Raw genomic sequence first — 12,514 nt, 5'->3', positions numbered from 1 at the left:
TGTTTAATGGTCATCAGTCGGTAAGAAAGAATCTGCTGCGTTCGCCTCGCTTATACACAATACTTCAGGACTAGCCTTTTTTTTTTCCTTTCCACTGCGATATTGCACGTTCCATTTCATTTTGATTACGGGTCTGTACCACACCACGCGAGGGCTATAAGCGCTTCTTCATTTTGATTATAAGCCCCCGTACATATTGCGCTCTCTTCACAGCCAGATGGCTCGACAAAAAAGTTTTGATTGTTACTCGTCGTTCAGTTTTGATGTCTTCGCTCAAAGATGTCTACAAACTTTCGCCGTCGATGTCTCAAAAACGGCGTTCGTTTTAACAGTCAAACATTTTGATTTTCCGTTCCTAGCTCGTATCGCACTCGTTTAGACTTTTCTTCTTCGTCGTGTCGTGTTTGTTTTGATGTAAACAACGGGAAATTGGTTGCAACAACTCTCACAAGTTGAAGAGGAAAGTTTTCGGTCACTTTCAAAGAAACTTGTCCGTCGGTGCAACTTGAATCCACATGCCAATCTTTTGGATAACGATCATGCCTAAATGTATATTCGTTACTTTTTTGTGATCGCCTTTTGTGATGTTTTTTTAAAAATAATAAATCAGCACAGCCTATCGCAGCTTTCAGCCCTTTTGCACCAATGTAGATTTCTAGATACATCAATTTGAAAGATGAGCTAGACGCTACAGGACCGGCGGACAAGCTTGCTGAAAGTCACGGAATCAAAAGTTTAACCTGAGGTTGAGTAGCACTCGACGCCAACGCTGCACAAAGCCGCGGCGCAAAAGCACCACGCCTCAACCTCCTACTCTCGTGGAATCATGCAGCACAGCAACGCAGCCTCAAGCTCGACGTCTGAACCAGCGTCCAAGCAACACACCGAACAGACACAACTGACCTTGATCGTGGAGCGTTCGCAAACCCATTTCCCGCAACAAACAACGAAGACGGCGAGACGATTTATCCTGTAGCTGCCGTTGAAAACGGCCGATGATGCCGATGCTCGAAGACGACGACGTTGACGGCCACACGAGGGAACCTCTCGATCCCCGACGACCTCCGAGGAGCCTTTGTGTGCACTGGTCGGCGGCCATTCACACGCTGATTGTACTTTTTGTCGAGACGCTGCGACGACGAATGCTGGGCTGGGATTCGAGCGACGGCGGCGTTCAGCGCCATCTGGGGTGCCTGGAACACGGGCGGACGGACCGCAAGGGCGAGAGATTGCGGCCCGCCGGCCCGGGTTCGGACGAGCTGCGCCCCGGGCGGGAACACCTCGACGTCCCGTCCGCCCTGTGTTGTAGTATAGCTTGCATCCCGATCGGGCGTTCGGGGCGACGAGGTGTGACCCACGGTCGAGCGCGCGCGGCTTCTTGGAAACTGGCCCGACTGTTCCCGGGGAAAAGATCAGCGCTAGCACGCACACGGAACACACGAAGAAACGGGAGAGTCACACTGCTGCGGGCGTGTCCCTCGTTTTGATATGGTGTGGCGACTCTTCCAGCGGGTGGCTGGAGGGTCCGTGCCTGCCAGGACTTTTTCGTCGTCTTGTTCGCTTTCTTGTGACGCGGAGAGCTACGAGGTCCGTCGGACGAGAAAAGAATTGCACGTATCGGAGGAAGGGCAAGTGGAAGAAAGAGCGACTCGATGTCGGCCGCGGTGACCCGTCTTGGTCCCCGCGCGACGAGGTCTTCTCGCTGTAGTTCTCGTTTCTGCCGACGTGTGGTTTGGTTCGTTTGCGGGTCTGTCTGCCGCTACACGGTATACTTTGAAGGACTTGCCGCCGACGGACGCCCCTCCGTGGATGGCTGCGACTCCTTGTGCCCACCGTGAGCTTGGTTCCGCCGGAGGAGGCGACGACAAGGGCTTCGGGGTTGGCCGCGTGGCGCGAACTCAGGCGGGTGTTAGCGTGAACGCGACTGTCATGGGCTGTGACACCTTCTGGCAGACCGGCAGGTAGACGAGCGACGGCACGAAGGTGTCGTTCTTGGCGTCCTTGGACTCCGGCTGCTCGATGAGGAACGGCTGCATAATGAACGTCCCGGCCGTCGGCGGACTCTGAGGCATGGCGTACGTCATGGGGAGCTGCCCGCCGCCTTTGGTCGGCGTGGGGGTCCTGGTGGGCTTACTGCCGTCTTCGTCCACCGGCCCGGCGGGCGTGCCGTCTGGCTGGCTGCCCAAGGACTTGTCCTCGGAGGCATCCTCCTGGTGCTGCTTCATGATATGTATCTTGAGGATGTTCCAGGCTCTCGTGGCGAAGCCGCAGATGCGGCAGCGGAAAGGCCGGCCGCTCTTGTGGGGCCTCTTGGCGTCATGCGCCGTGTAAATGTGGGCCAGACAGAGTTCCCGCGAGCGGAACTTGCGGTTGCACTTGCTGCACCGGTAGCACTTGACCTTGCTCGGCGGCTGCGGCTGCGAACAGGACGACTTGGCCGGGTCTGCAGAGGACAGGTCTTGCGGTAGGTCCTGCGTCTTGGGTGGCCTGGCCGCGGAGGCGGCCGAGAGCCCCGCCGCCCGGTGGTTGAGCAGGTGGCGCTGGAGGGAGTGGTTGTAGCGGTAGGCGCGGTGGCAGATGCGGCAGACGAAGCGCTTCTCCCCTTCCAGGTTGACTCCCGTGTGCCTCTTTTCGTGCGCGTAGAGGTTGGAAAGCCATCGCGTAGAATAGACGCAGTAGGAGCAGTGGTAAATGCGGGTGCTGCCGCCACCGCCACCGGACACGCCCGGCCGCTTGAAGACGTGGGCGGCCCGGTCGGCCGGGTGCGCCGCGGCGCCGTTCAGCTTCACCGGGTCCTGAGCCAGCGCAACCAGTGGGTCTGAGGCGGCCGCCGTGGGCGAGGTGTTCATCAGGCCCAGCTCCTCGGTCGTGGTGCGGTGGTCTTTGATGAGGTGAATCTGAAGGGCCACCTTGTCCGGAAACCCCTGGCCGCAGATGATGCACAGCTTGACCGCTCCGGGAGGAACCGTGTCCATGCGGCTGTACACGTTCTCCTTGAGCATGTCGCTGTGGTCATTCACCATGTGCGTCTTGAGCCACTTGATGCTCTTGAAGCGCCGGTCGCAAAGCGGGCACACCTCTGTGTAGTGGTTGAAGCTCCGGCTGTTCGCATCGCCCACCTCACCCGGCTGGTAGAGGACCAGTTCATTGCCCTTCTCGCCGCTCGCCGAGCTGTGGTTGGAGTTCTCTTTGGCTGGATCTTCGAGGATGCCGTGCGTGTTCTGCTTGTGCACTTTGAGGAAGTACTTGCTGCACAGCTCCTTCTGGCAGATCTCGCACGTCACGCCGCCGATGATGCTGTTGCGGGCGGCGTCTGCCGGGTGTTCATCCAGGTTGATGCCGTGCATCTTGAGCATGTGAGTCTTCATAAAGTACTTGTTGCACAGTTCCTTGTTGCAGATGTTGCAATAGTTCCGGCCCGTCACTTGGCTCCTGCCCCTCTCGGGAACCGGAACCAACGGCAGCGGCATGGAAGACAGTGGTGGCGGCGGCAATGCCAGGAGCGGTCCGTTCGCCCTGGCAGGCGGGACTTTGGGAGGCTGGGCGTCGTCCTTCTTGGGCGCCATCGGGGAATCCAACTCCATGCTGATGCCGTGGATATTCTGTTTGTGGGTCTTGAGGAAGTACTTGCTGCAGAACTCTTTCTGGCAGATCTCACAAAATGCCTCAGAGTCGAAGACAGGAGACGGAAAAGCGATGGATGAAAACGGTGGCGGAGGTAGCTCCATCGGTGTCCTGTGCTGCGAGCTGGAAGATCCGTCACCGGCGGCCATGCTGCTGCCGTCCTCGTTAAGCAGCACGCCATGCTCGTTCATCATGTGGGCGCGGAGAAAGTATTTGTTGTCGAATTCAGCGCGGCACACGCTACAGCCGACCTTGTTCTCGTTGGCGATGGAGGCAGTCAGGTCCCGGATCATGCTCTGCAGCTTCTGCAGGTCCTGGCTGGCAGCGTCATCCGTATGGCAGGAAGAGGCGCCGCCGTCGGGCTGCCGGCCCATCCTCAAGGCATCGGCACCGTCCCGCGGCGCCCCGTCCCTGCTCTGTGCCGCGGCCTGATTGGGCCCTCCGCTGGGCGAGGACGGCTTGGACTCGTCGTCCTCTTCCTTCACGTACGGAACGTTGTGGGTGTAGAACTTGTGCATCTTCAGCAGGTACTGGCTGGAGAAAGGCCTGTTGCAGATCTCGCAGGTCAGGTCCGCTGTCGGTTCGAAATCGCTGGCGAAGGTGGACCTGAGCAGTGCGGATTCCGGACTGGTCCCGCCTCCCGCTGTTCTTGAGGGAGCCGTCAAGTTCTCTGGCGCATCCTGGGGGCCGGTCAAGCCAGCCGGCGTGGCCATGGACGCCACCGGCGGCATGAGGGCCAACGGCCCACCGGCCTGTGGTGGGCCCAGACCCGGGGGCCTGAGCGGTGAGTCCACCATCTGAATGCCGTGCTTGTTCTGCTTGTGGGTGCGGAGGAAGTATTTGTTGCAGAACTCCTTGCAGCAAATCTCACAGAAGGCCTCCGCGTTGATGACCCCCATCTCCCGAAGCTTCTCCGGCGTGAACACGGTGGTGGAGCCGCTTTCTGTGCTCGACGAAGAGTTCTGGTTGAAGAACGCCGGGAGCGACTTCGGGTCGCCGCTCACGGAAGAGCTGACGATCGGCGAGTGGCTGGAAGCCGACGTCACCAGCGTCCCCGTGGGCGGCGTCAGGCTGGGCATGCTGAATCTTCCATTCACACCCGGGTAGATGCTGGCGAAGTCCATTCGGAACGGGTCTGCCGGGTGCGGCGGCTGTTGCTGCTGCTGCGGCTCCTGAGACGCGGGGTTGCCGTTCTTTTCCGCCACGCTGGTGGCTACTGCCGACGCCGCTGCCGTGGACACTGCCAGTTCCTGGCCTGTGACGCCGGTCGGAGATGAGCTTGTCTTGCGGTCGCTGGAGCTGTCCGCCGAGTTTGAATTCTGCTGCGACGGGTCAACGATACCGTGTATCTTCTGCTTGTGCTTCTTGAGGAAGTACTTGTTGCAGAACTCTTTCTGGCAGATCTCACAGAAGGACTCCATGTTGATGATGCCCTGCCGAGCGCCGAGGCTGGGATCGGACATGGGCGCCTGCAGCATCGGGTGCATGGGCAACGGGCTGCTCAGGCCAGGCGAGAAGAACCCCGGGGCGTACGGAGAACTTACCAAGGACTCGACGGAATAGATGCCGTGTTTGTTAGCCTTGTGAGTCTTTAGGAAGTACTTGTTGCAAAACTCCTTGTTGCACAGCTCACAGAACGCCTCCGGGTTGAAGATGCGCATGTTCCCGGCGGGTCCCGAGCTGCCGTTGGGCATCGGAGTGGACGGGTTCTGTCCCTGCTGCAGCATCGGAAAAAGAAACGGCGCCATCGGGTTGGGGAACATGCTGAGCGAGACGGGCATGGACCCTGGCTTCACTTCGTTGCCACTCTGCGAGATGGGAATCAGCGGAGGCATGGCCGGAAAAGGGAACGGGTGGTTCTTGGCGAACTCCGCCGGGCTGGTGGTCGGCTTGCGGTCCAGGAACGGCGGAGGATTCTGTAAGTCCATCGGCGTTTTGGCGCCGCCGTTGTCGCCGCCCATATGGCTCACGTACGCTCGGTTGTAACTGGCCTGCTGCTGGAGCTGTTTCTCGAGCAACTTCTGCACGTGCTCTTCCTCTATGTGAAGCCGGAGCTGGTCGTCGCCCGCAAACACAGCGTTGCAGTGATGACAACGTAGCCCGCTGCAGTCATCGCCGTCGCCATTCGCCTCATCTCTCCGTCTTCGCTTGCTCTCCAGGTTCAGCACCCCGGTATCCACCGCGTCATCCTGCGGGGAACTGGGCGCCAGAGACGTCTCTTCGGGGCAGCCGTCTTCGTCGGACGGCGCCGCACCCGCGTCCATCGCCGCGGCGGCGAGGTCTTCCAGACCTTCAGGTAGCGCCACGGGGGACGTGTGGTAGCGCACGGGGTTGCTCTGTTTCCGTCGCTTCTTGGCCCGCGGCTCGTCGCCGCTCGCACGACTCAGGTCGGCCTGGTAGGCGAGCGGTTCCTCGTCTCCCGACCCGCACCCGAGGGCGTCGCCGACGTGGGAGGCCGACGTCGGCGGCGTGGACAGGTCCCTGGGCGACGACGCCGCCGTGGGCGGGTCGGCCGCGTAGCAGTCGAGGTTCATGGCTGGTGTCGGGGCGCCGGTCCGCGTGTCGTCGTGTTCGTCGTGGCTGTCGTAACGCTGCGGACCCTGTTGTGGGACCTGGTGGACGTCTTGGCTGGCGGCTACATGGCAGTCACGAGTCGGTGGCCCTCCGGTCGCGCATCTTCCTTCCCCCCGCGGTTCCCGACGCTGCCTGGCGTGTTGCTCGCTCGGACCCCGCGTGTCTTGTTGTCGTTCTCGTCGGTGCAGGGGTGTCGATGCGAGCCTGGCTTTGTCTCTGTCTCGCTGGCCTGCCAGAGAAAAGAAATCGAGAGGAAAAACGTTTTAGGAAACAACGTACCATTTACTGAGTGTAAAAACAAAGTGTACACTGTCACACCCAATCGTTGGGACGATCTATACACACAGTCACCCAGCGGGATAAAACCGGGATCGACTACATCACACAAACAACGACCTGCAGACATTGTCTGAGACACCTTTCTTCTTTGTACTAAGGTCATGTTATATTGGCACTGCCTGCTGACATGCTTGGAGCAAGCATGCTATCGAACGTGCTTGACGAGTGTCCGCGGACAATTCTGTCGCCATCTCCGCGGCGAACACCGCGTATTTTATAGGATGGATGGATGATAATGCCTATACCCTTGGTAACAGGCGGTAGCTTGCGCCACCTAGCCGAGTAGGTTGCATGAGCTGTGTCGCTGCGGCTTTTGAAGGAGACGCTTTTTTTTTTTTTTTTTGCACCCTAAAAGACGATGGCGCGTCTAAAAAAGTTCACGCGTAAGCGTTCGAAGCGGCCAAATGATCCCGAAAAGCTCACTCGGCTGTATCTGGCGACAACAACCGTCAACTAAACTCACTCGTTAATACAGCGAGAAGGTCGGATGAAAAGAATATACCAGTCAACGTCGTAATGGAGTATCATACATTTGGAGAGAGATTATACACGTACGTAGTCGTGCATCCTTTTTGAAGACGCTCTTTTTTTCCTTCTTTTTTCATTTTAAGTTGGCAACAAAGCGTACGAGGTGTGTCCCTGTTACAAGTAACGTAACTTTAAACGAGCTTTTGGTGCTAGGTTTGTACATCGGTCGTCAATTTTTGTAAACCTTTTAAAAAAGAAGAAATACTACTACACCGCGCCGACTACAACGAACAGCCGCGAACCGAATACAAATATTACTGCCCGCACGTCACCGCCTTTTTAGTTAATCGTAAATTTAATTTAAGGGACAGCCTTCAAACGTGCAAACTACGTTTACATGATCCTAGCCCCGGCTCAAATACGGAATGGCATTCTCGCAATCCCCAAGGAATATCCGTTCGTTTTGTAAATATCGATACAGGATATCACGACTACACCTTCGACGCCCCGGAGTCGCGTTTTTTTGTTCGAGTCATTCACCGTTTTAAGATAAAACTGTGAGACTTTCGGGCGCGTTCTTTTGTGGTTCCTGAGTCTTATTAGCGGAAAACAAACAGCGCAAGGTTAAGGACAGAGACACACGTAGCGCTGTGTGTCTCTGTCCTTGTTTTCCGCTAATATGAATGACCAACTAGCCCAATCGTCAACACTACTGGAGTTCCTGAGTCGCGAGGATCGCTAGGCATTATTTATTTATTTATTCATATTACCCCTAAAGGCCCTCGTGAGAGGGTTTTACATAGGGGGGGGGGGGGGGGGTGTCACAGTTACACTGCAAGTTACCTTCGAGTCACAGTTACATTGCAAGAATATGGCGATGTTCGGGGACGCAGAAGGGAACGCAGTGTACTATAATGAGGTTAGTTTTACAACAAGAACGGCGCAAATGGCACAAGGCACGACGGAACACGGCATGTACGCCACTCCCGACAGCCCCGGCCAAGTCACGTGCACGCCATAATGGGATCGGCATATCAGTAGTCGAAATTAAACAAAATACATGGGCACTTTTTACGAGTAAATAAATAGACACAGCGTTAAGAGTACATACTGTGCCCGAAAGATAACCCTCAAGGTAGTAGAGGTTGCTCATATTGATACAATTATGAAATGAAACTTGGGATAAAGCTTCGCGCTCAAACATTACGAATTCTCACTTTAAATATTTGTTGTGAAATCATTTGAAGCAATTGATGGCATTAATTCTAAGTTCTTAACAAGCACTAAAGAGTATTCGTCTATAATACTACCGAAACGTTCAGAGTAACTACTTCATCATGATGGTTTACCCGGCGATTGGAAGGCGGGTAAAGTGGTGCCATTGCACAAAAGCGGTGATAAACAATGTCCCCTCAAGTTTCGACCTATATGTATGACGAGTATTTCGCGCAAAATCTCGAGCTTATTATTTCATTCTCGACTCGTCAATTCCTCGAATCTAATTAATTTTTTTACTAAAGCGCGACATGGCTTCCGGAAATCATTTTCGTGTAAAACGCAGCTACAAACTTTTACTCATGACCTCCACTAAATATCGATCAAGACGTGCTTGCTTGGATTCATGCTTTCCTCACCAACCGATCTCAATTTGTGTTCACGAATGAAACTGTCTCCACTTTAGCTCCAGTAACATCGGGGGTCACGCAGGGATCTGTACTAGGTCCCCTTCTTTTTCTTATTTTTATTAACAACTTAAATTCCTGTGCCTCATCCTCTCTGAGTTTATTAGCTGATGATTGTGTCATTTACGGTGAAGTAACTAACGACTCCGATATTTCTTACGTTCAGTCTGACCTCGATCGTGTGTCTGAGTGGTGCGACGTGTGGAGCATGAAGCTTAAAGAAATGTAAGGTAATGAGTTTCTCGACTTAACACTGACTCTTCTTCCTACTGTCTTAACAATGTATTGTTGGAACGAGTGTCATATAAGTAAAAGTATGCGTTCATATTTCATCTAATATATCTTGGGGAAACGCATACCCATTATATAACCAGTAATGCTAATCGCATGCTAGGATTCCTCCAACGTAATTTCTCATCCGTTCCCGTATGTCTTAATCTACTTATGTACAAAACCCTCGTTCGCTCTAAATTGGAATATGGATCTTCCATTTGGGACCCCGACACTGACGTATTAACTTCTGCAGTGGAGGCTGTTCAAGATAGACCTGTTCGCTACATTCTTACTATCATCGCACTGCCAGTTAACATCCATGAAATCAACTTTAGACCTGCATAACCTGGCACTGCGCCGCCAGTTCTCCCGTGTTTGTTTGTTCCATAAAACATACTGTCATAATCAAGCACTCCATGAGCGATTCCTAAGACCATCCTCCCACATCTCGTCGCGCCTGGATCACCAACACAAAATGGGTCTGCCTGTCGTTTAAAACCACAACATTTTACAACTCTTTTATTCCTAGAACAACAATTTCGTGGAATCACCTTCCATCGCCCGTGGTGCGTGTGACCGATCTAATAATCTTCAAGCGTTGCCTTCACGATGTTATTTTTAGCATTGCAGTCTCAAATTTCCTTCCTTGGCGTAGTTTTCGTTGCATTTTTTTACCTTTGCCTTTTACTCACTCCTTTCTGCAATGCCTTCGGGCATTGAGGGAATATTAAATAAGTAAATAAATAGGTGTTTACTCGTCATAGCTGGACCCATCCTGTGCGCTAATAACGTGTGAATTAGTGTGGTAGAGTATAACGTGACTGTTCGAACAAGAGGTCTTTTAAACATGACTGAAGAGCGAGCATTGATACTTAGAACACGTGCCGTTAAAAATTACAAGCTTCTCGATTTGCATTTTATTATATTTTAATTAAAAGGGCCGCGCCATTGCGTACAGGGCCGACTTGATTAAAACATTTACGCTGCGGAGTTACTTCCTGTCTTTAATGTGATATGTAGTCCTGTTTATGTTTTACGACGCACGTACGATCGTAACTGACTTGCGGTTTGAAATGTTGAAATAATTGCAACTTGAACCGAATACATTGGATAAATTCGTCCAGCCTAGAGCCGCCAAGTGAGCTACGATTCAAAGCAACGACACTCCAGCCGTCCACGGTGCTTGAAAGTCATGGTTGCCAGTAATCTAAAGCTTCGTCCAAAATCGCGAGAAACGCTTTTCCGTCATCCAAAAATGTTAAAACAGTCCGCGTCAGAGCAACACGACACATCGCCTGAGCTTCTCGACGCGCATCTGAAGCTCAGGAAGTTGCATTCTCGAATCGCGACCATCACCAATAGACACTTCTCAAAAGTCCGCGCCGTTGCGCCCGTCCGCCATTGCTTGATCACGTGCTCTGAGTTTGTATTGGACACGAGTATGACGTCAGCGTTCGGCAATGACTCGGATCCAATCGCGCGGTTCGCGGCCGAGCAATGGCGACAACCAATGTCGCTGGATGTACTTCTGAAAAAGGCGCTATTGCACCCTCTTTTCACTAAGTACCACAATGGCGGCGTGCACAATATAATCGGGGAATAGAGTGCCGATACCCCGAGAGTAGCTTTAGTCCGACCATTCACAGGAGGCGAACTACGTGTATCCGAGAAACGAGGGAGTACGAGACGCCCAACCGCTTACCGGTAATCCCAAAGCTCGATTAGTTTTGAGACGTACAAGCGGGATCAGTAAAATCAGTATCGAACGAACAGGTAGGTAGGCGTATACGCGTACGATGCGCCCGTAACCATGCGCGTCTGTGTCCGTCGATCGCGCCCCACAACTTGTCACGTGACAGCTTCGCCGCCATCACAATCAACACCGAAGAGACTGGGTGTGGTTTTCACGTTTCCGCACGTTGTTCGCAGGATAATAGCAAACATTCACTCGAAGGACCGCGAGAAAAAGGCACGTAAACTATCCAATTACAAAGCGAGTGCAAAGGTTACTAGTACCATGAACAGATCACACGCGCACTTGCTCATACATGGGCGCGGCCATCTTGTTTTTGATGCGATTGCACGCATATCTCATAAGCATCATAAGCCACGCCCTAGAATCGCACAAAGTTCGACCTCGTGACATGTAGTGAAACGTTTTGCGATTGCACGCATCATATGTATACATCTCTCAGAGGTATATGCGAGTGCACTTGTAGCTTTCGCTTAAATACTTATTTAACGAGGCGAGGGGGAGTATAGTGATATCTCAGAACGCGCGTTTAAGATCAAGAACAGTCCGATGATATACTTACGGAACTGCACTTGCCGTCACATCTTCGTTCAAACAGAACACTTCTTATTTATATTTTTCTCCGTAAATTGTTTAACCACGGCGTCGGCGCGACGACCACCACGTGACACAAATCACCGACATCTCCGAGGGACGCGACTTGGTCGCGATCGCGTACGTCGGAATCATGTTGGTCGTGAACGCGCTCGCAGGCACGACGACAACGAACGAACACCGCGGCCGGGAAGAGCCACACAGATCGCTGCCACACCACGAAACATGACGATCGAAGACGCACACACGCACACACACACACGTACACGAGCGTACACGACGACACACGAGTCGACACGACGGGAAACGAGGCGATGTGACGTGACGAGGTTGGTGGGGGCGGGGGACCAACACGGCCGTTCCGAGCTCCCGTCCGAGGGGCAACTAAGCGGTACACTGGGGGCGAAAACTGGCAGAGCTGGCGAACGAAAAAAAACGCGCGAGAGGTCTTCCGCCTGCGGCTTCGAGCCGAGAACTGAGTTAGAGTGGAAAACAAGCGACAGCGTGGACTGCTTCTCTTTATTTTATTATTTTTTTTTCCTTCCTGGGTTTTGTTTAGTTTTTGTTGCATTTTCTTCCTCGTAACGTAAAAAAAGAAAAGAAATAAGGGGAAAAAAACGAAATATGGAAACGCGCGAGGGATTTGGATTCTCCTCCTCCTTTTACCAACGCTCTCTCTTCCCTCCTCGTGAAACTTGTACAGAGAGGAAAAAAAGTGGGATGGAACAAATCGCGAGGATAGAAATAATGATAGCAATAATAAAAACAACAACAACAACACTAATAGTAAAACTCGAATAAAATATATATCTATATATCTGCTCGTCAAAAGGCTCGTCTGAACGATGCTTCCCTCTCGAATAGCATCCGGAATAAATCACTCGCGGTTCATTATTGTTCCTGATGCATCGGCGGCGGACGGGAAAAAAAAAGAAAGAAAAACCCGAAGAGAAAAAAACATATATTAAACCGCGCGGGGTTAGCGAGTGAGAAAAGAAAAAAAAGAGAAAGAAGAGGTTAAAAAACAAGACAACAAGCCGTAGCCGACGCAAGCCAGGGCGTGTAGTAGCCTCTCCCTCAAACGGAGGGTTGTATAGTTTAGCCGAGCCGAGCCGAGCCAGCCAGTTAGACGAGCGTCCCCTGCCGACAGTAATCCATATATCATAGCATGCTGGGAGCTTTGCCCCTGGAGAGCTTTGTTTTGCGC

At 53.1% G+C, this 12,514-nt stretch overlaps 1 protein-coding gene across 1 annotated transcript; it reads right to left on the bottom strand.

Annotated features, from left to right (window-relative positions):
• Positions 1 to 1,840: 1,840 nt before the first annotated feature.
• Positions 1,841 to 6,158, bottom strand: LOC115324861. The gene has a single exon (XM_042289458.1). The coding sequence runs from the start codon at positions 6,156 to 6,158 to the stop codon at positions 1,899 to 1,901; it is 4,260 nt and encodes a 1,419-aa protein (XP_042145392.1). The 3' UTR covers positions 1,841 to 1,898.
• Positions 6,159 to 12,514: the final 6,356 nt, after the last annotated feature.

Source organism: Ixodes scapularis, unplaced genomic scaffold, assembly GCF_016920785.2.
Source record: "Ixodes scapularis isolate PalLabHiFi unplaced genomic scaffold, ASM1692078v2 PGA_scaffold12__126_contigs__length_90152505, whole genome shotgun sequence".
Classification (NCBI taxonomy): domain Eukaryota; kingdom Metazoa; phylum Arthropoda; class Arachnida; order Ixodida; family Ixodidae; genus Ixodes; species Ixodes scapularis.
This window is presented reverse-complemented; position numbering and strand designations above follow the sequence as displayed.